At 43.8% G+C, this 27517-nt stretch overlaps 2 protein-coding genes across 3 annotated transcripts; one reads left to right on the top strand and one right to left on the bottom strand.

Moving 5' to 3' along the window:
• Positions 1-323: 323 nt before the first annotated feature.
• On the bottom strand, positions 324-7397 carry ATOX1 (antioxidant 1 copper chaperone). The gene is given in 6 exon segments (XM_061360313.1): positions 324-547; positions 2551-2708; positions 3943-4018; positions 5121-5184; positions 5186-5499; positions 7209-7397. Coding segments are annotated over 5 exon segments (774 nt in total). The 3' UTR covers positions 324-547; positions 2551-2577.
• A 489-nt stretch (positions 7398-7886) lies between these two features.
• On the top strand, positions 7887-27067 carry G3BP1 (G3BP stress granule assembly factor 1). Of its 2 annotated transcripts, none has more exons than XM_061360060.1 (12): positions 7887-8040; positions 19409-19522; positions 19804-19885; positions 20231-20404; positions 21048-21138; positions 21618-21711; positions 22066-22270; positions 23015-23116; positions 23683-23794; positions 24200-24325; positions 24433-24542; positions 25509-27067. In XM_061360060.1, the coding sequence occupies exons 2-12, from the start codon at positions 19428-19430 to the stop codon at positions 25713-25715; spliced, it is 1398 nt and encodes a 465-aa protein (XP_061216044.1). In that variant the 5' UTR covers positions 7887-8040; positions 19409-19427; the 3' UTR covers positions 25716-27067. The 2 variants fall into 2 exon arrangements, with proteins under 2 accessions (XP_061216044.1, XP_061216043.1); XM_061360059.1 differs by having other exon boundaries at positions 24412-24542.
• Positions 27068-27517: the final 450 nt, after the last annotated feature.

The following is a 27517-nucleotide window of genomic DNA, read 5'->3' as shown; positions in this document are numbered from 1 at the left end:
CTCTGCCTTGTGGCCCCATCTACCTCAAAAGGACATTTGGTTATCCTTGACTTAGAGGGGCTCCCTTCTTCCCAGCACTTGCATCCCAAATGGAGTTCTGTAATGGGAAGAAATCTGCCAAGACACAGACTCCCCGAATTTAAGTGACATTCAATCTCAGTTCTCCTGAGACATGTCCCTTAGACAGAGGTTGCATTCAACTCCTAAAATAGTTTCCAGGAAGACCTGCCTTGCATGTAATGGGTAGTTTCCCATCCCTAAGAGCCATCTCTTTTACAGAAAACCACTTAAAGCAGTACAAAGACACACAAGACACACAGACATGCACTGAAAAAACAGAAGAAGCACCTCAATTTACTGTGGGACTAGAAACAGCATATAACCTCCCCTGGAATTCTCCAGGTATAAAGTCCACGATGCAGCTGTCTTCTCCTGCCAGCCCTCTGCTTTCCAACATCTGGCAGGGTAGTAAAGGTCAAACACCAGAGCAAGTTGGGAGATATGCAAACAGTTAAGCCATCTTTTTGCTGAAGTCATGTTTGAGTTCCTGCAAGATAATTAAGTACATAAGTAAATAAATGGAACAAATAGCAAGGCACAGAGGAAACAACGTTATACAAAGGTGCCCTCTGCCGGTCATCAGCCAAAGGAAAGTCATCCACCTGGACCCTATGCCACTGATTTGCAGCTTCCCCCCCCGCCCTTTTATAGAGGAAGCCCTAAAAATATTCCCTATGGAGGTAAATGTGCTGTAAAACTTAAGCTTGGTATTTTTCCCCATGACAGTTGAAGTGATCCGGCAGCAGACTACTAGCAAAGACAGCTCAGCCAGCCCTCAACTTTGGTTTGGATCTCAGAGTCCTTGGGTAAGTCAACTCGCTTCAGTTAAAATCCAATTGGAAACCAAAAGCACTGATAGAAATGTTCTGCCAGATCGATCAGCTGAACTACATAGCTGCCTTGATGGAATACAAGGAAAGTGGTGAGAACACAGGGCTGGGGAAAAAAAGGGCCACATCCACATGATTTGAGTCTGGGTTTGCTGGAATGGTTAACTTCTGCAGGCATTTGAGACATAGTCCACAAGTCTCTGCAAGTTGAAAACAGCTCTTGCAGGCAGTACTGTGAGCTCAAAACTATTTGAGGCACCAATCAATTCAGAGAATGCTTCTCCCTCTGTTTCAAATAGCAGTGTTATCTGATTATAGCTATGATTTTAAACTATTTCTAAGTACTGAGAGCTTGCTCTAATGATACAAATTAGACTTTAAATCTGTTACATTAGTCTATGAAAAAATGCAGCTCTATTGCACAGGCATATCAGTCTCAGCTCAACTCTTTTCTGTATCAGTTTAATTCCTGCTGGTGTAAATCCCTGATTTAATTTACTGACTGGGAATTAAATCAGCATGAACTGGTTTCAGTGCATCCATGCTGGGTATTTGTGATGATCAAAGTAGACTATTTTAAAACAATGTTGTTGGATTAGAAAGCTCCAGTGGCACAAACAAGCTCTTAAGAGATGCAGTATAATAACCTTGGACATTAAAGAACAGTACAGCCCTCTCTTCCCACTTCAGTCTTTTCCACTGAAATTGAACCCTGTCTGCAAAAACATTTTCATGGTCACGAAAGTTTCGTATATAGAATCACAGAACAGTTTGGGTTGGAAGAGACCTTAAAGATCATCTGGTTCCAAGCCCCTGCAATGGGCAGCAACCTAGTTTAGTCTTACATTATCAAGGTTGCTCCAAATCCTGTCCAACCTAGCCTTGAACACTGCAAGGGATGGGGCAGCCACAGCTTCTCTGGGCAACTTCTCTGCACCACCCGCATAGTGAAGAATTTTTTCCTAATGACTAATCTCTTTCAGTTTAAAGCCATTCCCCCTTGTCCTGTCACTACATGCCCTCATAAAAAGTCCCTCTCCAGATGTAGTGCTGAGACTCTGGAAAATGGGCACACTGCAACGATCAGGTTGTCTTTGGGATAGATATCCAGGGACTGTGTACACTGGGAGCTATTCTGACACCCAACATTTCACATCCCTGAGGGTAGCAGGGTGCTGCTCTTTTTTTATTCTTGAGTTTAGTCGCCGTATCAACAGAATCCGATGTTGGAGGTCCATGTGCTATCAACCAACCCCCTGCATCGTGTACCCACAGGGGTCTTTGTGTCTCATCACCCTCCCTGGTATTGCTGGAGGCCACCACTCTCTCTGGTAAGCTGGTGAATGTCTTTGGGATTTGTTTTCATGCATGATACGCTCTGTCAAACTCTAGGTTCAACTGAGCATGGCACAGAGGCTGTGCTCTACCTTTGCACTACAGCCGTGGTTGGGATCACGTGTTCTTTGCAGCTAAGTGGTCCCACACAGAAGGGGGGCTGGCTGTATATGGCCCAGCTGCATCTCTGATAAGGAGGGGTTTGCTGAAGCTGGACCTGCAGGTCTTTACTACCTTGTGCTTCCCAGGAAGCAGCCTGTTTTACTGGGAGAACTGGAACGAACTCAGATCTCTCTCTCCAGCATTTCATACACCTGCTATATACCTAGCCTCCTCACACCAGGCAAGGCTACTACGCGGACTTCTCCCCAATGTAGGAAGTGTTCTTTCCAGTCTTCTTTAGGGTTTCCAGTAGGGTGTCAACGTTATGCTCTGAGTCGATGCACACCTTCTTGTTGGGCAGGTCAATATCAAACTGGACACCTACAGACAAAGGAAAACAATTCTGCACAGCTAGAAGCAGCCAAATGGTGTGAGCACGGGGAAAACTCACCTTCATTTGTGCTCCCAAGGCAATCAGTCAAATGTACACATGCTTCCTGCCAGCAAACCCTGATGCCACCACCAGCTGGCAAAACCAAACTGGTGCCCTGCCAGCAATGGTATGAAGGAAGCCAGATTTCCTGCAGATGTGCATTGCCCACTGCAGTTTCTGAACTGCTTTTATCTGCTCACTCCACCTTGGATCAACACAATCACTCACGCAATAACCAGAATGAGCTGAGTTTAAACCAACCTCCAACTAGCTCAACCTGTGCTGTGGTTTAGCATGGATAGGGACTAACTAATAGTGCAGGGTTAGGACAGGGTCAGGACAGGTTTCCTCAGTGGTGGCATCAGCTAACAGCTGTAACTAGGAGGACGGAAAAGACATTTTCACATGTGGATTTCCCAGTGGCTAATAAGGGTGAGACACTCAGCACAGTGAAAGGACATGAAGTCTCTTATCACAAGGCTGGTATTGGCCAGCATGTCTGAAGAGTGATGGAGCTTCTGGGAACCACACACAGAGGAAGTGGGATCACTACAGTCTGGTAACGAGGTCTGAAAGAAGTTGCAAGGCCTTCACGTTGTGACTGAAAGCTGTTTCTACACAGTAAGGAGAGGGGTGCAGGAGGACCGGTCCTTACAACAGGTGAGTACAGGCTAGATCCCTCTCTCGGTAATGTCAGCATAAAGGAGGTATAGGCTATAATTTTCCAGGTGGTATTAAAAACAGGCTATGCAGGCAACCACCAAACACTTTGCTCAGCAGCTCTTCACTGTGACTGCTGATGACACATCTAGGGAAGCACCCCAGACACCCCAGGCTTCACTGGAAACACCACCTGGTAGGACATACAGGAAGGTCACTGTCTTCTGACAGCCTGAGTAGGGGTCCACCAGTATCATTCCCAAAGGGTTCAGGATGAGGCTCTGGTGGTTCAGAGCCCCCTGCAGCCATGGCAGCTTCTCCTTCCCTTGACAGCTCCCCAGTGGTCACACAAGTCCTGCCAACAATCAGTGACTCATTACTAAGCTGCAGGCTCAGAGCAGAGAGGGGGCAGAGGTTTCAAACCTGCCACTTTCAGCTTTTTACCCTTGCAAGACGGAGGATCCCCGGGCACTGATATCCTGCCCCAGAGCTGGTGCTGTCACACACCCAGCATGGACTCACCTCCCAGCTTCTGCAGGACACGGGTGACTGCATTGGAGCAGCCTTCACAGGTCATGTCCACAAAGAACTCGTGTTTCTGAAAAGAGACAAGCGAGGGGTCAGGGAGGGTGAAGCTGGCAACACACCACGAGCACTCATCCTCCACAGTAGCCTTTTTCCCTGGGGGAGATGGGCGTAGATCCTCCCCAGCCAAAAGGTCCACACATGCCACTAAGGGGTATCGAGAGTTCTTGGTAGTCCTCCCTATGGAATCCCTGTGCTTTTCATCAAGTGATAATTATGAGGACCCTTTGGAGACTGACTGGCCTTCACTCAGAGCAGGGCCACCTTCAGGGTCAGCTCAGGTTCCCACCTCTGTGGGTCTCTGAAAGCTTCTTTGGGAAGCTCCAGAGAACCAAGTGTCCTGCCTCCAGCGACCCACTGACCTGATCTGGTCTGCAAGGTTTCCAGTGCTTGCCCATCCTGTTCTTCTTGTGCCTTCAAGGCCTCTTGTCCCCAACATAATAAACTCATAGAAATATCAACTAACCTGAAATTTAAGGACCGTTAGTGCTGTTTTATCACCCCTTCACTCCAGCGGGCCCCCAGGGTTATCTTCACTACCAGTCAACACTGGGTCACTACTGGGTTAACAGAAACGTGCTTGCCTGTAACACTAACCATTGTTTTCAACCTTTGGCACCGGACAGGTCCCAGTCCCCTTCTCTTGCACATGCTTTTTACTTTCCTTATAAAAATAAAGTCTTTATATTCTTCTTGTTACCTGATACCCATATTTCTTTCTATTCCAAACTACCCTCTGCTCCCTCTCATCGAGAGGTTAAAAAACCCTCAGTGGCACAATCCACCCGGAAAAGCAGTTCGGGAATGGCGGTTCCCATTGGAATTTTGCTGTGTAACCAGCATTTTCCTGCTTTTTAATGCTCAGCGTGCCCCGGGGAACACGGGATCGGATCGGAGCAGCAGGAGGGTCCCAGCGCAGAGTCGTCCCCCCCCCCACCAGACCCGGTGGCTCCTTCCGGTACCGGCCAGCTCCCTCCTTGCCCGGCCGGGCCCGCCACGTCCCCCGGCCCCATACAGGCCCTACCCGACCCCGGCCTGCTCCGATGCGCCAGGCCCAGGCGCTGTGCGGAGCGGGCCGCAATCACCCGCCCCGCGCCCCCAGGCCCGGCACCCACCGGCATGGCGGAGCAGAGCGGAGCGGAGCGGCGGCTCCCGGCTCCCCTCTCCCGGCTCCCGGCGCGGCGCTGCGCAGAGGAAGGGGCGGGCCGCGCCCGGCTCCTCCAGGCCGATGCCGGGCTCTGAGCGCCGGCCCCGCACAGCGCCCCCGGCCCCGCGCAGCCCGCCCCGTTCCCCGGGGAAGCGCTGGAACCGTCTCAGGCCTGTTCTCAGCACTGACCGAACCGCTTTTAGGAGCCCTTCGGGGACGGTGGCTGCTGAAGCACATCCCTGCTTCTTGCGCTTATGTTCATCCTCCCAGTTTTCTGATGCTAAAAGGCTGCTGCTCCGGCATGTGGCTGCAGTGATGCCATCTCCAATAGGATGATTGGAGTAAGTCTGAAGCCATCGGAAGGCACGAGATGCCAAAAAGGGATAAGGAGAAAGCAATGGAGAAACTTTTTACTGGTGTGGCTCCCTACCGGCTTTCAGCACCCTGGAGCAGCACAGGGAAGGGGCTGCGGAGGTAGGAAGAGCCATTAAGATGGAGCGTGAGGTGTGAGGGTTGACAGCGCAGCTTCAGAAGGCTTGTGAGGCTTTGAGATTTACTGGGTTAGGATAGCCTGGATTATCGAATGAGGGAGGTTTGGGGGTAAATTGAGAGAAAGGATGCTGGTCCCTGAAGATGTTTGTGTGTCTGCTTTGGGCTGGTCTGTTGGAGATCTAAGCATATAATCATACAATGGTTGGAAAGGACCTTAAAGGTCATCCAGTTCCAACGCCCTGCCGTGGGCAGGGACACTTTCCACTAGAGCAGGTTGCTCCCAGCCCTGTCCAACCTGGCCTTCCCTGGCTGCTTGGCCCTCGGAAGGAGAATGGGCTTCTTAAACACTGGAGGTGGAGATGACTGCAATGGGGACCAGGAGCAGCTTTGGGAGGCTGTGTGCAACCAGGAAAGGAGACAGGGCTGTACATAAGGGCTGAGAAGTGCTACCAGCGCTGTGTGTGGGATGATACTTCCTGACCATTTGCTGGGTTTCAGTATCTTCCTGTTAAGAAGGCAAATCTGTAGCAGGAAAAATAACCAGCGTGTTCTGGTTACTTGCTACCACTCCAAATAGAGTGGTACCCTGGGATGTGGCCAGCTTGCTGACCCCTTCCCCTTGCCCTGCGTTGATACTGAACAGGCTGAGCTCTCGCCGGGATGAAGATGATGTGAATGCCTTCCCTAGTTAACTTGTGTTGCATGGGAGGAGGGAGGGTGTTCATTTTGACACGCATAGCACCCTGTTGTTGTAATGACCTTTTCATAAGAGAGGAATTACTTGTCCCCCCCTGCTGCGCTGGGGAAGAGATGTCAAGGATCCCCCCAGCAGTGTTTATTCTGGTGGCTGTTGTGCTGGGTCACTGGGCTCACATTAAACTTCATAAAAGTCTGTGCTGCTGATTTATGAGCTGGCAGATTGCAATGTGGCTTAGGCTATAAATAACCGGGTGTGCAGGGGGGGAACGATATTAATGCTGAGCATGGCCCCATGCCAGTCCCCGGACTGTATCTCTAGCTGCAAGGCATAGCAGGAAGGGGTTTGGGCAGACTTTAGGGATACAGTGGTGGGGAGGAAGTCACTTTTATAGGGTGAAATCTATCTCTTGAGTGCTTCATGTCAGGGATACATTTGGGATAGGATGTGACACAAATGGAAAGCTACGGCCTTCTGGGAGCAGGCTGGCTCAGGCTGTCTGCTTCCTCTCCTTCTTGCTCTCCTGGGGCTCCCTGGACCAGCATCTCAATGTGAATATCTAGGCCTGTCTCCTTTGTAGGACTACCTGGGCGTTGCCAGGTGGGTTAGAATATCACTGCTTGGATCGCCATTCTTCTGGGGCAGATGAACCTCCTGCCTGCTTTGTTCCTTCCTTTGCAAAGGAAAAGCAGCAGGATGAGTCTCCCAGTGCTGCCTGTGGTCCCTGGTGACAGGCAGGGGATGCCAACCCATGATGGGAAATGGTGCCCACCACTTTCTCTTCACCTGAGCGGTGGGCCTGTTTCTGGTGGAGGTGGCCCTAGCCCGGGCAGGAGTCGCTGAGTGTGAAAGGCTCCTTTTACCCACCCACACCGGAGGTTTCTCTTGGGTGAGTGGGTCAGTGGTGGGACTGTGCGTGCCCTGACCTCCGATTGGGTGAGCGCCCCTAATGCTGCCATTAAGGGGGATGGCGACAGCCTGTTCACTGTTACAGGGCCATGGCCAGACCCCCGGGACAAGCACCGGGTGAGACACCGGCACACACCGCTCCGCCATATTGGGCGCCATCCCCTGTCCCCCCCCCTCCAGCAGGGGGCAGTGCTGTGCGCGGAACACCACCCCGCGTGGCGGGGGTCCTTGTCCCTTTAAGAGCGCCTGTCCGTCAGAGCCCGCCGCGCTCTCCCATTGGCCTCCGCGCTCGGTGTCGCTCGGCGGGCTCCGCCCCGATCCATAACGGGGTTTACCAGCACCTTCTCAAGGGCGCTGCCGTGCGGCTCAACCACACTGCGCGTCACGCCTGCCCTTCCCTGCGCGCCTGGCAGCGCGGGTAGCGTCGTCCTATTGGCTACAAGGGAGGTCTATCGGCTTATCGTCCGCCCCGGCAGAGGGAGCGCCGCCGCCCATTGGTCGAGCTCTGTGCTGGTCACTCATACAGTCCCCGCGGAGCAGCGCCGTATGGTTGGTAGACTGAGCTGTCTCTCACCTCTTCGCCCGCCTCATTTCCCCTATGGACCAATTAGCATCCGAGCGGAGGCTACCGCCGTTCTCTGATTGGCTGAGCTGCCTCCTGTTGGGGTAGGCTGCGCGCCGGATATATTTAGCCGGCGGCAGAGCACGCCGTTGCGTGAGGTGCATTTCGTCCGCCGGGTAGGCCTGTGGTGAAGCGGCGCCTCCCGCTCCCGTCCCGCTCAGCCCGCAGGTGAGGGAATGGGGGCCCCTGCGGCCGCAGAGGGACCGGGCGGGACCCGCCGGCCGGGTCGTGTTCTCCGGCGGACGGCTGCGGGCGGCACGCATTGGGCTTGGCCTGAGGCTTCCCGTTTCACCCCCCCTTTCCCACCACCTTGGTAGGCCGCGGTCGGCTGATGGTGGGGGCACCCGGCGCATCTCCGCCGTTGAGGCGGCTCCCGCCGTCCCGGTCCCGCGAGTGAGGCCCGCCCGGTTCTGGCGGCGCTTTGTGGCGAGCGCCCTCCCAAGCGGCCCCGTGGCCGGGCTTTCGTACCCCCCTGTGGGGCTCTGGAACGAGGCCCTCGGACGCGAGGGACCTCTTGTGCCCACGCCGACTTCGGGGGCTTCCGTGGCGGGAGCGGGGCTCGATGGTGCATTGCTTGGCGAGCAGTTGCTTAAAAGGGAGCGTTATTTGCGGGGGATGGCGGGGGGAGGGGGGGGGGGCGATATCGGCCATTCCTGCATTGTGCGAGCCGAGATGTGGAGCTGCGATCTTTGTTCTCGGCTTTGCATGGTGGTGTTTCTTACTTCGCTGTTTTGGGGTGGTTTTTTTTGAGTGGTTTCTTGAGAGGGATGGGGGTTAGGTATGCGGTGACCCAGTACCTGGCATGCAGCTGAGACAGCTCCTTTCAATAGCTGTTTGAGGGACTGAACCTGCGTGCTTATATAGTGAGGTCGCCCGCACCGGTGTATCAGATCGTAGGTGTCTCCCTTGTTGTAACTTTATAGATGGAGAGCTGTAATTCAAGCAGAAGAGCAGCGTGCATCTTGCTCTGACTTACCGCATGACCTTGGCTGGATGTGAGTTTAAGCCAAGATTTAAATGTTAGTTAGGGGCTGATGTGAAGAGTTCCCAGCCTCCTGTAAGGCCCTAGATATGCTTACTAGAGGAAGAACACAGAAAAAGGCTAGCATACGTCTTCCAGATAAATTTTAGTCTTGATCAGGATGGTATAATGTGTTATTAATTCACAGTGGGCTTACCTGGTGTCCTTTTATACTAAGAATTGCATGTATACAGTAAGTTTTCTTTACAAAGAAAATGATACTTATTTCCCCCCCCACCACTGGTTGGAATCAGCATTTGCAGCAAGCCGCCATGTTTCCAGTGTGTGCTATTTTTGTCCAGCCTGTGCTCTCTTAGCCAGGAGTGACAGCGTTAGGAAATGTGGACACCGCTGTTGAGCTCTGGAAGCTCATGCTTTCACGTGCTGTAAATCAAGTGTGCTGTGCGTTGGACTGATTTTAGCTACCAAGACTTTCTAGATTGGTTCTGTAATGGGAAGGTAGTGCAAAAGTTAACAGACAAAAACTGCATTTCAGACCTTTTCTGCAATCCTCCCTTTGACCAAGTGTTCACTGTTATTCCTGCTCTGCAAAGAATAAGCCTAATGACTTTGATAAATAGATAGTTCTGCAATACACCTGTGGTGCTAGTGGTAGCATGTTCACATCCTGTGCACTGGACTCGCCTTTTCCTGGAGTGTTTCAGTCAGTATGCTTCATGTTGTAAAGTTGTGGATGGAATTTATAACTAAACTCAAGGGTAGCTGTATTTACATGGTTAAAGTCTTACATTGTAATAGTCATAGAGCATCTTTAGGATTATAATATCATTTTTTTTGATAGCATCACATGTTCCAGGGACTGGTTTGCACAGCAGGCAGTGTTAAACCATGCTGTAAAGTGTAATTATACAAAATCTGTTAGAAAAAATCATCGACATTTGAAGATGTTTGAATTTATTTTAAAATGTCAATATTCTTTAAAAATCTTATTTTAAAAAGAATCTTCTATACATCAGGTGCTACATAGTGGTGTCCAGTTTTTGACTTGTGTGAATTAAGCAACAACGTTTTTTGCTAGGTTGTGTTCTTTTAGGTGTGAACTCCTGAAGTTGAAGGCTAGAAAACCTTAATTAAAGGTAGAAGACCTGATGGACAAGATTTCTTTTGTGTGGGTGAAGTGTAAACATCAGGATCTTCTGTAGGGATTCTTTGCATTTGCAGTCTAAGAAACAACAGAAGCATAGTAAGACTTGCTTGTACTGTGATTATAAGACCACTGCTGTACTGTTTGTTAGTGCTGCTTGCACAACAGCATCAGTAGAGTTCAACACGACTAATGATAGAAGTTTGAATGTCTTAATTTTAAACATGAAATCTTTCTGCACCTGATGAAATGGCAAGCTCCTTATTGGCTCAGGAAGATACTGTTTTCTTTTTTTGCCTTGAAGATTGGAAGGTGAACATACTCAGAGGAAATGAAAGTAAAGCAACAATGATGTTACTGTAAATACATATTAATATTTCTGTTTATAACAGTAGTAGCTCTTGAGAGAGCACTCATAAGGTTGGTATAAATGGCCTTTGAGTTAGGAAACCTTTGAATTGATTATTCCAGGTTTTAATAATAGAACCCGGGCCTTTTTGTCTGACTAATGTGATGAATGAAGAATCAAAGTGGAGCAGGGCTCTAGCAGGGTGGTGCTGGTTGTCCTCCTGGCCTTAGTCTGCTGTACTTGAAACAAACCAAAGGTAAAAGCGATAGTTTTGTCTAGAAGACTTGGTAATTTCTTTATATGTTCCTTTCTAAAACCTTTTAAGTCAAAATTTCTACATGAAGTTTCTTGTAGACTTGATAATCTTCAGCTACCTCATCAAGTAATAAAAGAAGTCTTGATTTTATTGTAACTGAAAAGAATCCCTAAAACTTTGCAGGCAGTGAATATTATACTGGTATGAGGTCCTAGTTTTGCTATATTAAGTCTGGATCTCTTCCAGAAAGACATAGCTGATGGAGTACTGATTTCAGAGCTGGAAGATTGTGAGCTGTTAGTTAAGCACAAATAATCTGCTATGAGCCTGATACCTTGCTGAGGCAAGTGTGAAATGCTGCATTCTAAAATGCTGGTGGCCATCTTCCATTTCTTCTGCATTGCCCTGTACTGATTTCTGTTTCACTTATGACTGCTATTAGGTTCACTTTCTGTTTTGTCTGACAATGTAACAATGCCAGGATGGATCGGTATTAAGTGCTCAGATCCAGTCAATACATGAAGGTTGAGAGTCTTCTGTGGCTAGAATGGGTAGAGGTGAAAGAGTTGTCTCACTTTACAGGTATCTGTTGCAGGTCCAGGTTGCTTGGCATGCAGGAAATATTTTGTTAAATCTGAATCCTGGTGATTTTAATCCAAGCAGGAGGGATCTTGAATTTCACTGTTAATGCTTGTGTAGCTAGGTATTGTAACCTGCCTCTTCTGACCGCCGATGAGTAACTTTTGCTTTTTACTTTAAGAAGCTACAGTGGAGCCAAGTGGAAAAATTGCAGACCTAAGAGGGAAGAAGACTGGACTTGCTGCCAACTTCATCGAGTTGTTGGAACAGCTCTTGGATGTCAAAACAAAACCTGTTCTAATGGCAGAATCATAGGGTCTAAGTAGCTACTTTATCATGAAGCAGTCTGGAAAGCAGTATAGGCATAAAGCTGACTTAGTTTTCATTAAAAAATTGAATAAGCAAACCATTGAGACTAGCACTAATCCTGCCACCCTTTAGGATTAAATTTGCATGGTTAAAATGTAATTTTACAGAAAAAACCCCACTGCTTCTAGTTGTAGGGTAAATGAGATTGGAATAGGTCTAGTTAGAAATGAGCAAGTCCTTCACCTAGGGGTAGGGGAAAGCCTGGTTAGGAGAATCTGATGTAGGATTATTTTTAAAAGTGTGGTAATGTTTCTGTGGATTCTTGAGGCATATTTTTGTGATGATACCAAGTGTTATTAGGCTCAGGGCAGATCATCTTGGCTCAGTGTGCCAGCAGGTCCCTCTACAGCAGCCTTGCATTGCTTTTTTGCAGTGACAAGACTATTTCCTGCTTTTTCTCTACTGAACTGGAGCAGGACATGAGCAGCTCAAATGACCTGTATGGTAACATCTATTGGAGGTGAAGTTGTCTCATGATAAATCCCCAAATAGTAATTGAGCTTCAGGTTGTACTTCTGAGGCTGTGCACAAGTCTTATTTTATGTCATGCATCCTGCTGCAAGAGGAATTTAGTAAAGGAGTTGTCGGTCAAGGGCACTCTTCTGCCTTTTCAACATCAAGAAGTACCAGAGATGGAGATGTCTAATTTGGTGCTTTGGTGGGCTTTTTGTTAGGTAATAAATCTAAAGTAATAGGAACTTAAATTTGTATGTGAAGTTCTAAAGCTTCCACCTTGCCTACTCTGTATTGCTTTTGTGTAATGAGTAGGAAATTCTGGTGACTTGTTGAGAGATGCAAAGCTGTATTGAGACATCTGAGAACAGATGAAAATATTTCACTTCCCCTATCATAGATCTACAGCGTATTGAAAAAAAAAGTAATAAACTGCATGTGAAACATGTTATGTTAATCTGTAACATAAGAAAACTTAGATCTCTATCTTTGAGTATTTCTTTTCCTGTGACACAGTACAGCAGAACTTTCCAGAAAGCAGTGCTAAATACCTTAGCTATTCTCTGAAGGGAAACTCCAGATATTTGGCTACTTGCAGGGTCATGGGCATAGGGCAGCTGTTACAAACATTAATATACAAGAAAATCTGTTTCTTGTTGCTAGTTCTAAGCAAGGACTCAAATGCTTCTGCTGCTTCTGCAGAAATGCTGTCCTCCTGTTTCTGTTGCTTAGTGGATGTGATGGTTGCGTGACATGAAGTAGAAAATTTGAAGATAGGGAAAAAGAAACCCAAGTCCACACCAGAATAGGCCCATCACTTGAAAGCCAGTGTTTTGAGGGGAAAATTGAAGAAAAACAACTTGGTGAGAGAGTCTTGTGATACCACTTAATGCTAAATTCTTAAGATTACTCTAGGCTAGATTCTTTTTTTCTCCCGTTTTAGACAGGACCTAATATGCTGTTTGTCTTTGGGCCTTTATGCATAGGAATAATATTTAGTATCTTCTTCCTTCCCCTGGTGAACATTCTTTAGTGTACAGGTGTGGGTCCTCTTAACTACCTTAAGACTTTATGTGGTCATCTTTGTATTTTGTTTCTCCTGGGTTGTGTTTTTGTGTAATGCTCTAAAAATCGTATTTCTCAGAAGTGTTCTTCTAAATTGTGAATAGTAGCAGTAGAAATATTAAGTTTGTCTCTTGGCACAGCTGAACAATGCAAGAAGCGCTGAATTTTGTCTACAAACTGGCAGACTCCATTGCATGCATCAACTTGTGGATCACACTTAGGTTTGTTAGCAAAAACACAGGCTGAGTTCTACAGTGACAGCTCTTCTGCAGCAATTCCTGGTTTGTTTATTTGTATTCTTATGGTGTACGTTGTTGCTGAGTAAGGCTTCCCATCTGCCTCTGACAAGCAGAGGGGCTTTCAGTACTAGCATGAGCAGTATTAAATGTGCAATTCTGAATTATTTTTTAGTCTGTAATGAAAATGGGTTTTTTTGCACTTAAATTTGAATTGTTTTCTTGGATACTTTGATGACAAAATTAAGCTTCTAATTAGACTCTTCTTACCCATATGTTGGTGTAATTTCTGGCTTTTCTTGTTCCTCATCAGTTTGTCTCAAAGAGCTTCAGAAAGGGCTTCAGGTATGCCTTTCTGCAGATACATTTCGGCAGTATTGAGATAACTAAGTACAAAGAAAGCTGAGGGGATGCACATTCTGATTGCTGTGTAATTTGTTTAGGATCCAGCTCTTTGTAGAACCTCAAGTATCCTATGAACTGAGGCACTGCTTGTTTTTGTTGGTTGTGTTGTCATACAGCAGATACTAGTTGCTACAGTGAATGGAGAAATGGCTGTGTTCCAGGAGATGCTAGTAAGAGAGTGACCGTAACCTTGCAACTTGTTCCCATCTGATCTTCAAATATTTCATGATTCATTGGGTAACTTATCCCATCACTTAGTTTTCAGGCTGTGGCTTCCAAATATCTTACTTTCTGTGAAAGACCGCTACCTTACTTTCCCCTGAATCTGTCAAAGTAAAACACAGGCTGTATTGCTGTGATGCTCTTTCCTGGGACATTGTCTATTTCTGCATCCATAGGGAGGCAACGAGACCCATTTCTTTGAGGGAGATTAGTGGTTGAGGCTTGGTTGCCCACTTATTTGAGGTGCTTTTTCAGGTCTTCATAATTTAGGTTTGGGGTCAACAACTGATGTTTTTTTTCTTTTTCTGTTTTTCTTTTTTTTTTCCTGTTCCCCTTCTATAGTTAAGGCTGTATTGAAATGAGAAGGGTATTTCACATCTCACCTTGTCTGCTACCTTGTCTGCTTCCTTTTCAAGGAAATACATATTTAAAACATTACTGTTAACGGTACTCTTCTTACTGGAGATAAGCTGGTGTAATGATACAAATCCCCAGTTGTAATGGGCACTGGAATTTGCCTAGAGATGCAAGTTTAGCTTGTTTGTGCTTCATTGTTCACCCTCTAGTGTTTTGTATCGTAGTTCACACACAGGTACCAGCTTCTCTTACGGTGGTTTCCCTTTGTTTTGCTTAGTCAGCAGCACTAGTAGATTCTCATCGTGTAAAATGCATGGAGAGTTCAAGTTAAGTGGAATTGTTTTTCTTGCTTCTAATCTGTATCGTGCTGCTGGAGCCATATTAGCAGTTTTCTTCAGGACTTTATTTGTTCTGGCTGTTTTTCTCTTGTCCAAAGCAGCAGTAGTTAACTGCTGCAAGTGCTGGTTACTCTGTATAGTTACATGGTTTGTGGCTTAGAACATGCTCACCTGTTGCTAAGCAGCTTGGAGAAATCCCAAATGACATTTAAACAATCCTACTAACTATTGACCAGACCTTTAATGTCTACCAGAATTGCTGTTTGCCAGCTTTGTAATGTGATGTGCCTTAGATACAGACACCTTTCTTCCATGTCACCTTCTCTGGTTGTTTTTTAAGTTTTCAAAAAGCCTTGTTGTGTCAAGGAATTCACTGATACCATAACGAGGGAGTAGCATTGTGAGAATTTTTACACCCTGGTTTAGGGGGGGGAAAAAAAATCTTCTTCCAGGTAACATATCAGTGGTGCTTTCAGAGTTGCTTTACTACAGTGAGAAATGAAAGATCTGAATTGTAGTTTGTAGAAATTAAGATGGCAAAGAGCAAAGACATAAGGATAATATTGGAAACAAACCAGGGCCTGTTTAAAATATGCTTCAGTGTAAATATTAACTTTGTCTTTCTGTTAGTACTAAGAATTGTTGTGACAGAAGTTGTTTACAATTGCCACACACTTTAGGAAGTGAATTCTGGGATTTTCTAACCTGTTTTGTTTCAATGGGGTCTGGTCCTCTGGCTTGTTAAATCAGACTGGGGGGGTTCTGCAGTCACCAGTTGTTCTGGGAGCCTCAGTGTAATGTAGCAAGCTTTTTGTTGTGTAGGAAGTCTGGTAAAAACAAGATTCAGACTAAATGCTTTGTCTGTTTTAAAAGTGATGTGAGACATCAATGGTTAGTTCACTTTACTGTGTAACAGTTTGGTGATAAAATGATAACCAATGCTGGCTGTTAGGTGTTCTGTGAGTATTCCTTTTTTGAATACTAATATGCTGATAGGTTTTTATGGCCCTAAATCTGGATTTGCTAATGTGGAATTTACATAAATGGCTCTAATTTACATAACCAGACTTTAGAAATTCAGTGCCCAGCACTGATTTTCTGCCAAGTAGGAGCATTGTAACAGATGGTGGAATTTTCCACTAGCCAGGTGATAACCACTGTAAAGGAGGTATTTGTCTTCCCTTAAGTCTCTTGGCTTAAAGGGATGTTACAGAATTACTCTAGTGTATTTGTTATAATTTGATTTATCCAATTTGTTTTACATATATGGAGTAATATAAATACATATTTATAAATGAATCTTAAAAAATTTATTTTCAGCATTTCCTGTCAATTTTCACCCTTTTATCATTACCTCAAATGACATGAAAACGTGTGGATAAGCTTCTGTCAGAAGTGATTCAGTGACAGTTCAAGCATTTGGTACTATTATGCTCTATGCAATAGAAATGCAGTATAAAATATTCACAGTTATTCTTAGGTCAGGGAATTGTGGAGTAATAAATTGCTTCTGAGTGGCAGGGAGCAAATATTCTCTCTGGAGGTGCTTGGCTTCTATCATTCAGGTTGTGCTGGCTGGAGAACAGGAACAGATGGCAACTGGCAATGTAGCAGCAGGTGTAGTAGGAGTAAAACCAGACTGTTGTCCTCTGATTAGGTCATGTAAAGGTTTTCCCCATTTCTTTTCAGGTCTGCTTAATGAAATCTAGACACTTTCCTCTTCCTCTTTTCATCTTTAGAGTTGAGTTCTGATAAATTTGTCACCCTTATCAGTAGTGAAGTCCTTTGATTATTTTATTAGGATGTAAATATGATAGACATAAGCAGCACCAGACGCTTCACTTTTAGTCTTCAGTACAGCATTGGGAAACCCCAAAACAGCACTGAAGATGATGTGCTAGTGGAATAGTAGAGGTGAAGACTCTTTCACTGAAGGGAAATCTGGAAGAGCTTTCTGTGAATGAGCTGCTGAACTTTTAAGTGCTGCAGGTAACAGTTTACCATTATGTGAGGATGTCAAGCTTTGTACATTTGTATTCTAAAAGTAATTGAAAATAATTATCAAAAGAGCTTGATGCAGCACTGAACAGAATTGAGTGGAAGACCTGACTATTGACATCTATAGGAATAAGCCTTAATTTGCAGGCGAAACTAGTCTTTGGAGAGAAATTAAAAGTACCCCCTGTACCTTCCTTGCTCCCCCCTTCCCATCCCTCAGAAAAAAACAAACTCCAAGCCCCAAACAGGCAGAAAAGTAAACAAGCAAGTATGTATGCTCTTCTGTGTAGTGCTCTTGTTGTACTCTGAATGGTGGTCTTGGGGGATATGGTAGGTTTGGCTTCCTAACTGTAAACTCAAAACACACAGGCAGGTCTAGCTGTTGTGGAGCAGTTAAGTTTTACAGTGTCAGTTAAGCTGACTGGATCTAAACATACAGGTCTTGCCTGTCTGCCACTTCTACTCCTCCTGCTTTAGGGTCATCCTGCCCAGTGTAATGATTGAGCTTCACAAATGCTTGACAGGAAGCAAAGTTAAATGAGGAAGTTGGCAGTGGTACCCACAACTTACCCTTACTTTGCCTGTGGTGTATTTTCTTACCATCTGATAATATTTTGTGGGGATCTAATTTAGCATGCACTAGAAAGGAAACAAGTTCATATCCTTGAGGTTTTTGTTACTTCAGACTGTGTTTGTTCTTGGACATATGTACCTGTAATGCATTATGCTTACAATTCCAGAGGCTTCTTTTTTGAACCTTAAGCTGTATACCTCCCAGGGTAGGAATTTGTGTACTGTATCTCCAGCTAAGCTGGATGCAGTGCATGCTGGCCATTGCTGGGAGTCTGGGTGTGATCCCATCCTCAAATATGTTTTGCCAGTATGGTTAAACACTGTTGTAATTGCAGTATGTTGGGTGCTAAACCACAGTTTGAGATGTAAGGAATTTGCCAGGTGTATTTGAACTTTGCTTTGTCCAAAAGATTAGTTTCCATGGAGTCTTTTTTTTTGTTTGTTTGTTTGTATGATGTTCTGTTTGGGGTTTGAAGCTTCTGCTTTGCATTCCTTGTACATCCAGCAGCATAGTTGTAGCTTTCTTTGCAGGCCTGTATACGGTGTGCATTTGAAACTGTCACTGTAATAACACTAACCCAGTAGTTCACCTCTGTCTTTTGAAGCTATAGTCTGTTATCAGTTCTTAGCATTTAAAGGACTACTCTGGAATTCAGCAAGTGTAATGAAAGTGTCAAGCAAGAGCCTTGGATGAACTGGGATGAGGCTTAGTTCAAGGGAGAGACAGAGTGTTTTTCTTTCCCCCTTACTTTGTTTAGATGGTAGCTGTGGGCAACTGTTTACCCGGATACAGGATGCTGTTATGTATAGTTGTGAGAAAGCTTGTCCCAGTGTAACTCCCTAGGCATGAATCCACTTCAGTGGGATTTTTTTTTTTTTTCAGTTGATGCTGCCACTTCTTGGAGCTACTTATAGTTGTACAGGCTTAAATATGAAAAGAGATCAGTAAATGATGACTCCTGAATTGTTTTGTGGAGTTAGTAGTGTATTAGTTTAGATTTCCATAACACGCCTGAACTATGTGCATATTGACTTTGAATGCCATGTGTTTGGGAGGAAGGGATTGGAGGTCAGTAACAGGGAGAAAGTTCTTCCAGCTGCTACATGTGGCCTTTTAATACCCTTTTGGTTAAGGTCTGCTTGACTTGGTGCAGATAGCACTTCCCTCGCTCTTTACTGTCAGCACTACAGGGCCTGAATAGTTGCAGGAAAGTTAGCTCTTGTGTATTATCTGTGATACATCAACAGCAAAACTAAGCACCTGTTCTGCTACATCTTGATATAATTGAGTGTGAAGCAGAAAGTCTACTTTTGCTTCTCAATTAGGTAGCAACAGTATGGCCTGATTTCCGTGTGTTTCCCTACCAGTTTGAACCTGTTTCGTATGAGTTTAAACAGCGTGTCTGATCATTTGAAAGTAAGGAAACATGGGTATGTGCTTTAGTTTTGACTGTCCTGGACTGAAGATTCACAAATTGTGTAATCCACCTACAAAAACTTCCCTTTTGCTACTTAGATCTGTGGAAATTAGGTAGAAGATAGCTAGATAGCTTTGTGTCTGGTCCTAGGTATGGGTGGTGCTGTTCATTTGACTGGTTGTCTGGATTTAAATAAAAGATGACTTGCTGAGTTTGGAAGAAAGAGAAGAGCAGCATGTATTTGTTTGTAGCATAGTAATTTTGATATAATCTGATAGTTCTCTACAGTGTTTGTTACTGTCAAGCAAGGAGTGCTGCAGTCCTGATAAAAATAGATTGGACTCATTCTGACCTTTTAAAAATGCCCCTAATACACCAGCACAGGCTTTGCCTTAGAACATCTGACTTTTAATTCTGATTGTGAAGTCAAGTGAGGTAAGTAGAACTTGGATCTACTCTAAATGACTTAGCTGCTTAGCAAATCCTCTTGAAGAACCATACTTGCTTGCCACCTGCTTTACTGAGGGTGTGTAGGATGATTAAACGCTGGCATGTTGGGGTAACCTTCCTCACCCATGCAGCCTCCCACCACTGGTTTGGTACCCCGCAGTCGTCTTCTCAGCACTGAAGACTGATGACTCTGAAAACATACTGGTTAAATTGCTTACTGTGGTAAAACAGCTGATGGGTTTTGGTGTGTGCTTTCCACTATGATTATGTGGCTTATGCTGTCACTATGTGATCAACAATGTGGAATGCTTGTGTTTTATGGAGCTTTTGATTCTTCCACAGTTTTCAGTTGACCAAAGAAATGGTGATGGAGAAGCCAAGTCCCCTGCTGGTCGGGCGGGAGTTCGTGAGGCAGTACTATACTCTGCTGAACCAAGCACCTGACTATTTGCACAGGTAAAGCTCTGCTTCACTTTGAGCTAGCTTTCTGTGTGAATGCTTTAGCTTGTGTGTTAAAATTGGTGAATAAGCTTATTACTATGTCTTGCTGAGTATCTGTGTTCTGGTTGTTAGTGGAATTAAATCGAAAGTGTATTGTTTGCTACTTCTAATTGTATGGCTGTATTTCATTAATTCAGATTGAATTGTGTGAGAGTATTATTTGTAGTGCACTCTTATGTAGAGGCTCAATGTTCTTACATAACAAAGATTAGTGTTAAAGTATTTCTTTCTAACAGGTTTTATGGAAAGAACTCTTCCTATGTCCATGGTGGCTTGGATTCCAATGGAAAACCAGCTGATGCAGTGTATGGGCAATCTGTAAGTACTTTTAGAAAACCTTGCTGTTCTTTCCTTCTTTTTTTGTCACCTTTGTAGCTAAGAAGAGACACATCTGCCTGTGCTTCCTACCCCTTTGTCCAAGTACTTTCTGTCAAAAATAGGGAGAGAACTGCCAACTCTGTTTAGCATTAGTTAGGCAAGATATACTTCCTTTATTGGAATTAATAATGTGAAATTGTTTGCAAAGTAGACTTAAGGAGCATGCTGCAAAGCCTTTTTCTCTAGAGTTAGCGTATTCTGAAACAATGCTTTTGCTTTCTTTGAAAGCTGCTAATTTAGCAAAAATGGCTTCTGCAGTTCAACCTGTATGCCATTCTTTCATAGGATATCCACAAGAAGGTGCTGTCATTAAACTTCAAGGATTGCCACACGAAGATTCGTCATGTGGATGCCCATGCTACTCTCAATGATGGTGTTGTAGTCCAGGTGATGGGAGAGCTCTCCAACAACATGCAGCCTGTGCGCAGATTCATGCAAACATTTGTACTTGCACCTGAGGTATGCTGTAGTGCATGCTAGTGCTATTACAATGCTTCTGATACCATGTCAAGATTGAGACCTTTCTGGTTCTGTTAGAAATCAGGGTTAGACTTGGAAGGTAATTTATTACAAAATTCAGCAGTAAAGTTCTGCAGATTTCTTAGGAAATACAATGCTGCTGTATGGTCATACATTAAGCTTGGATATCATAATTACAGTTGTAAATATCCTTACTTGTGGCTACTAGGTATGTGCAATGCATATTTTTTTTAAGCATTTTTGAAGTTGCTTTATCTTTGATTTGCCCTCCTAGCAACTGGGTCTCTTTTTGAAAAGAACCTAGTACAAAGAAGAAGATGCTTCCTGTTTGAAGAGATGATTTTCAGAATTTGTTGTTGTATGAACTGATGACAGTATTTGAGGTGGCTCTTTAGACAACTTTCTTGAGCAAAACAGATCACGTATTTGAAAATCATAGAAAAAAGGAGTATTGCAAGATCACTTATTTTTCAGTTTTACTTGGAGCTAAGAATTGATACTTTAGACCCCAGAAAGTTCTTGCTCCTGCCTTTTTAGTGTTGTGAGCTATCAGAATTAAAAGCACTAATACATTACTGCAGTTGATATAATTGAACTGGTTCCTCCTTTGATTTGCTTCTAGGGTTCTGTTGCAAACAAGTTTTATGTCCACAATGATATCTTCCGCTACCAAGATGAGGTTTTTGGTGACTCTGACACTGAACCTCCAGAGGGTAAGTAGGAGGAATTGTTGGATGGTTCTACTCATATTTGTTTCTGGGTCTCTACCAACATTCCCAGACCAGTGGAAATCTTCCTGCTGGAGAAGGCAGATCAGCATAAAGCTTCACGTTCTTCTGAGCTTTTTCCTCACTCTACAAGGAGTTGTGACATGCTGATGATTATTTTTCTGATATATTTTGTTTCTATTAAAGGAACCATAAGACTGACTTTAGCAGTTGCAGTCAGATCTGTAGGATATAAATCTGCTTCTCTGAAGTGTTTGGAACATGGTATTTGAACGTGGCAAAACTGAGTAACTGAAATGACAGCAGAAGTATGAGAAAATGTTTGTTCCATGTCATGTCTTAATAGTGCTTCCAGTGGCCTGCTTATCTTTCATCTGCATGTTGTGGAAAATGTCTTGCATTTGAACCAAGTACTAAAGATGTGTGTGTGGCTTTTGTTTTTTTCCTTTTCTAACTTCATTTAGAATCAGAGGAAGAAGGGGAGGAACCTGAGGAAAGACAGCAGACACCTGAGGCTGTTCCTAATGATACTGGTGCTTATTACGAGCAGGCTGTCAGGTAATATCTTGGTATGAAATCAGGTGTTGTGTAAGACAGAGTGCTTGTAGAACAGGTCAAAGGAATTTATTGCTACTGTCAGTTTTCCTTTTTGATAGTCCAGCGATTTCTGCTTATTGGGCTGCTGAAACCAAAGTGCTGTTAGGCTGATCATGGAGATCTGAGATTTCCAGTAGACATAATGTTTTTGCTGCTCTGTAGTATAAAAATGAGGAACTTGCATCTCTGTGCAGTGTGGCCTTATTTAGACAGATTATTCTTCCTCTTGAATGCAATGTGCTTGACTTCTGTACTAGGCAAGTAGCATGTAGCAAGTAGCACCTCTTCTTTTCTTTTTCTGGTGCTGTATAATAGCAATGACATTGAGGAACACCTGGAAGAGACTGCTGCAGAGGCAGAGCCTGAGCCAGAGCCAGAACCTGAACAGGAAGCTGAACCAGAGGTGCAGGAAGAAAAATCTGAGCCGGTATTAGAGGAGTCAGCTCAAGAAGAGACTGTGGAGAAAAGTCCTTCTCCAGCTCCTGCTGATCCAGCTCCTGCAGTGCAAGAGGACTCCAGGGTAATGACAGTGGGTGGTTCTTTACTATGATGTGGTAGTTTCATCAGTATGTTTGATGCTCCTGTCATTTTGCAGAGCATGATCTGCTTTCTGGCAAGAGGGAAAATAGCTTGAATTAGAAGTGTTTAAATGCTCTGTGTTTTCCCCCTCCCCACAAGCCCAAATGACTCTTCTCATGACCACTTGCCTCCTGTCCCTTAGTTCCTATACAGTAACAGGTAGTTAAAATTCTAGCTAGTAACTAGTTGATTGGAATATCAGAAGCTAAGGTAAGGCTTTGTGTATTTGGTGGGTATGGGAACTGTGGCAGCAGTGAGAGGCTCAGATTCTTTGTTTATGAACAGCTTCTGAAATCCTCAGCAGACTGCAGCCAACATGCTGAATTGGGAAAAGGGATGAAATGCAGCTTTATTTCTACCTGGGGATTTTTGCCACTGTTCAGTGTTAAAAGAGGCAAAAGTGGACAAATTAGTGTACAAGAAATCAATACTTTGGTTAATATTGATGTGATACTTGTTCTTACAGTCCTATTTCAATTCCATGTAGAATTTAGAAACGGGGTGGAACTATGTCATTTTGAATTTCAATGGCTTAAGTTGGGAAACTGCTAGTGGCTAAAATCCAAATTTCAAGGACAAGTTAAAATTTGTTACTGTCATTCTGTCTGTTAGCTGTGCTATCAGGAACATATTTCAGAAGGATAAAAACATCTGGAGTTGAGTTACAATTTTATCTTCTTTTAAGACTTTCTCCTGGGCATTAGTAACGAGTAAGAACCTCCCTCCCAGTGGAGCTGTTCCAGTATCGGGAATACCACCTCATGTTGTGAAAGTACCAGTCTCGCAGGTAGGAATCCAGCACTTGGAAAAGTAGAAGTGCTAAACTGGCTGACAGTAAACTGAGGCGGGGAAAAACACTGAAATCTACTTGCTTATGATTTAAACTTAAAATTCAGTATTTCCTGATAGACTTCATACAAACATTATTCCTTGGCTTTTGTGTTGAGGATGAATTGTTTCTCATGGAGGCAGGGAATGTCCATGTGAGTGCTGAGTACCTGCCATCTAAAATGATTGCACCCTTTTAACAAAAGAGGCAACTTTTTCTTTCCTATCTATTACTGTCTATTTGTGAATGAGGTTTTGTCACAAACGAGTTTGCGTAACACAGTCTGTGTACCTGCCTCTGCACTCTGGGCAGACACTGTTTATTGTACTTAATTCTGAATGGGGTGACTGTGAAACTCTGTTTAATTCAAGTGGCATGTTTGCTGTTAGTGTGTAAGCCAACGTGCATTAACATGCATTTTAGTCACGGGTGGAAAGAACTGTGTTTTTTCCTGTATTTTTAATTTATTTTAACAACTTGATAGTGGGCTGTTAAAAGTTGAACTCTACCATTGTCTGATACAGCCCCGCCCTGAGGCAAAGCCTGAATCTCAGACCCCACCTCAGAGACCTCAGAGGGATCAGCGAGTGAGGGAGCAGCGAACAAGCATCCCACCACAGAGGGGTCCTAGACCAAGTAAGAGACACTACAAAGAGTAATCTTTTTTGCCTTTTGATGATTTTGGGGAAGCAATATAATGATTAAAGCTTTTAAAATCTCATTAATTCTGTGAATAAGTGAATGATTTCTACTACTATTGTGCATATGATTATTTTAGCTTGGTCTGAACATCTGGCAAGCTTTAAAGCTGAATTTCACTGGCATTCAAAGTATCTAGGTTTTTACTCCAGTGTTTGGGTTCAGGTGATAAAAAGCAAGCAGTTACAAACTGGCTAGTATAAAATGCTTATTTTTGATACAAGAACGGATAAATACAGTGTGAATTCTGATTTTTGTAAGGTATTAATTCTGACCATGGCTTGTTTTTCGTTTGTTGTGGGGACTGGCTTTTCTTAAACAAGTTTTACTTTTCCGTTCAAGTTCGTGAGGGTGAACAAGGCGATGTGGAAACTAGACGGATTGTGAGATACCCAGACAGTCATCAGCTGTTTGTTGGGAACCTTCCCCATGATGTGGATAAATCTGAGCTTAAGGACTTTTTCCAAAGTAAGTTAGTTTCTCTGCTGTGTCTCAGGGTATGGGGGTTGTAGCCATCAGTGTGGTCAACAGAGCATTCTAATGTATGACCCAAGAACTCGGCTTTTCTCTTGCAGGCTATGGCAATGTTGTTGAACTCCGCATCAACAGTGGTGGAAAGCTCCCCAATTTTGGGTTTGTGGTGTTTGATGATCCTGAACCAGTTCAGAAGATCCTTAGCAGCAGGGTAAATAAAATTCTAGTCAGTGAATTTTGATCTGTTAATAACAGGCACTGTTCTTCAGATTAATAATAAAAGATTCTGCTTGTTCAAGAAAGGCCAGAGGGACCATATTAAAGTAGATGTGGTGTCTTTCCCTCCTATTCAAGACTTGTGCAGTGTTTGAACAGGTTGAGTCTTTTATCATTGATGTAGCTTAAAACAGCTTAGGTGAACATGAATTTATTCATTATAGAGCGTTTTTCCAATGTGAAACAGCTGAACTGTATGTGGGAAGCAGGTAAGTAACTTTAAGGAAGCAAGGTAGAGAACCTGACCCTATAGACAAGTAGAATCCTGTTTGTCAGAGAGGTTGAGAAGAGGTTGAAAGGGAGAGCTATGCTAGTGTGCAGGTTGAAAAGAATTTCTGCTAAAAAAGGCAAGAGGTACTTGCTTAGCTTGTTGCCAGCAACTGCTAATGCAAAATGTGCACTGCATGACTGTAGAGTGTGGTAGGCAACAAATCTGGATGCAGTACAACACCTGTGTGCTGTCCTTGGTTACAGCCTAGCTTTTCACCAGGCAGGGACATCTTTAATTTCTTACTGTACAGCAGATTTAGCAGCATACTTCTGTTCTTCAGCTAAAAGGTAACTTGGGTGCAGATTTTTAAGCCTTGAGGTTTGGTCTGAGTTTGGGCTAATATAAGAGCCCAAATAATAGTTCCATTTCATTTCTAAAAGGTGTCAGAATACTCAGTGTGAACTGAGATTGCTTTTCAAGTATGTATCGCTTTCAAATCTGTTTTTATACCTTCTCCAGTAAAGTCTGGGTGACTGTTCGACTGTTGCTACTTTCTAGTAACCAATCATAAAGCACTTCAGTTCTCTCTCATGGAGAGGAGGATGTAAGACAAGGTTGCAGGAATCTGCTTGACATTGGACAGTTACTGTTGAGTCATTACTGAAAGAACCTTTCCTACTTTTCTTGCAGCCCATCATGTTCAGGGGAGAGGTGCGCCTGAATGTGGAGGAGAAGAAAACAAGAGCTGCCAGGGAGGGTGACCGCAGAGATAACAGACCACGTGGACCTGGAGGCACTCGTGGGGGGCTGGGAGGTGGGATTCGAGGGCCTCCACGTGGGGGAATGTCCCAGAAGCCAGGATTTGGAGCTGGAAGGGGGATCGGGCAACGCCAGTGAATGCATCGCGGATGTTGACATGGTGGCGAAAACCCTTTTTCCTGCAGATTTGTGAATTTCAGCCTTGGGTATCTTGGAATGTGGCCCTAGCCTGTTATAGACTGCTACGTTTGATACTATTTTGGCCCCTTTTTGTTTGTGTTATGGTTTTGTGATTTATTTTTTTTTCTAGTCCTTGTCCCAGATTCCAGCTTTGTGGAACAACGCTTTAGGAAAAGTGGATTTTAAAAAGAACTGAATTTTCTTGTTCACCTCAAACTTATGGACTGGATTTTTTTGGTACCAGTGGTTTTTCCTAAAGGAATGTCTATTTTTTTCTTTTTTTTTTTTTTCCTCCCCCCTTTGTACTGAATTTGGGTGCATTTCAGTCAGTGGACTATTATTTCACGTGCATGCGTTCAAGAGCCTGTAGGAAAACTTAGTACTTGGCAAGTATTTCGAGGGCAGAAAAACAAAACTATTGATTTATTCTTTGAGGGTCATGTGAACATCCTCTGGTCCGGGGATACTGCCACTTGAAAAATTGACATTCACCTTTCTCTTTGTGGCGCTGTAAAAGTGGAATAATGGCTATCCATAGAATCTTTTATTTCTTTTGATACGTGATCACGGAAAGGAATTGGAACTACTGCTTTACCACTTTAAAAATTTTGGATTGTGGGATAGGTTTTAAATGTCTAGAACTTGACTCTTAAAACACTTTTCCTGAACTTGTGAAAATTTTTTATTGAGATAGGGAGTTTTTTTCATGTTTAGTTTGTATTTGTATAAAAAAAAAAGCAAAATTGTTGTGCCTTCTATTTATCTCTCATTCCAGTCTTGGCAAATTGTTAAAAAAAAAAAAAAAGGAAAAAAATGAAAAACAAACAAAAAAATAAAAAAGGTCTAGATTTGCTTTATCAAGTCAAGAGTATGTTGGAGTTTTTCCAAGGGTTTTCCAAGGTTCTTCCTGAAGTCACTAGGTTTACTAGGTAAAGCTGGTTATAGCTGATGGCTTTTTAATACCTTCTGTTCATCGGTTTGGCTGCATTTAAATAACTGAAAAGTACTTTTTGGATGCTGAATTTAATGACTTTGACTTGAGGCTGGGCAGGCCCCATTACAAATGTTACAAAAGTACAACTGAAGTAGAAATACCTCTGTCACATCCTTTACAGTTCAAGCTGCTGTATGTAATAGTTGTTTTTGCAGTTCAGGCATGAATTTCATCCCTTGCTTCTACCAGATTTGAAGTGAATGGATGGCATTTTTGTCAGAAATACAGAAGGTGCTTGTCTGTCCTGGTGTTAAAGATGTTAAACGCTTTCCACTGTGTCTGAAAGAAACTGAAAATAAAATACAAAACTGGGTAATTTCAACTAAAGGTCTTTTAAATTGTACTGCACAAAGCAGTACTATTTCTGTAATGTGTGGTGTTAAACAGCTGGATGGAAATGATAATTTTGAGTCTACACCAGATCTTCAGAGCACTTGGTAATACAAGAGAGCTGCTTAGTGCGTCTTCTTAACTGTCAGGGCTCATTGTCTCAGTGTTTTTGATTTATTAATATAACTGCATATGCACAGCAATATCTCTCTTGACATTTGCCTGCTTTAAAGCTTGAGGAAAGCTGCCCTTGCCCAAATGGCAGGTAGGTATTACCTGTTTCAGAACAGTAAATTGTTGCCTTTTACTTACCAAACTTAGTGGTTGAGCCTGGTTATACTAAATGTCAGTGGAATTTTGGCTTCTGGTTTCTCTTCAAAGTTGTTAAGCCATTTGTCCTTTTCCTCCTTACAAATGTTTCTCGGATTGACTTGCT

This window comes from Neopsephotus bourkii, unplaced genomic scaffold (genome assembly GCF_033783945.1).
Source record: "Neopsephotus bourkii isolate Nb327-2 ecotype Australia unplaced genomic scaffold, CSIRO-AGI_Nbou_v1 NB_1016, whole genome shotgun sequence".
In the NCBI taxonomy this organism is placed as follows: domain Eukaryota; kingdom Metazoa; phylum Chordata; class Aves; order Psittaciformes; family Psittacidae; genus Neopsephotus; species Neopsephotus bourkii.
The sequence above is the reverse complement of the archived record's forward strand: the minus strand, read 5'-3'. Positions and strand labels throughout refer to the sequence as shown.

Bases quoted from the DNA above. Each gene is read 5' to 3' on its own strand.
- G3BP1 (XM_061360059.1), top strand. From the start codon at position 19,428: ATGGTGATGGAGAAGCCAAGTCCCCTGCTGGTCGGGCGGGAGTTCGTG. The intron at 20,405-21,047 runs GTATGCTGTAGT...ATTTGCTTCTAG, and splicing joins CATTTGTACTTGCACCTGAG to GGTTCTGTTGCAAACAAGTT. The intron at 24,326-24,411 runs GTAAGTTAGTTT...GTATGACCCAAG, and splicing joins GCTTAAGGACTTTTTCCAAA to AACTCGGCTTTTCTCTTGCA.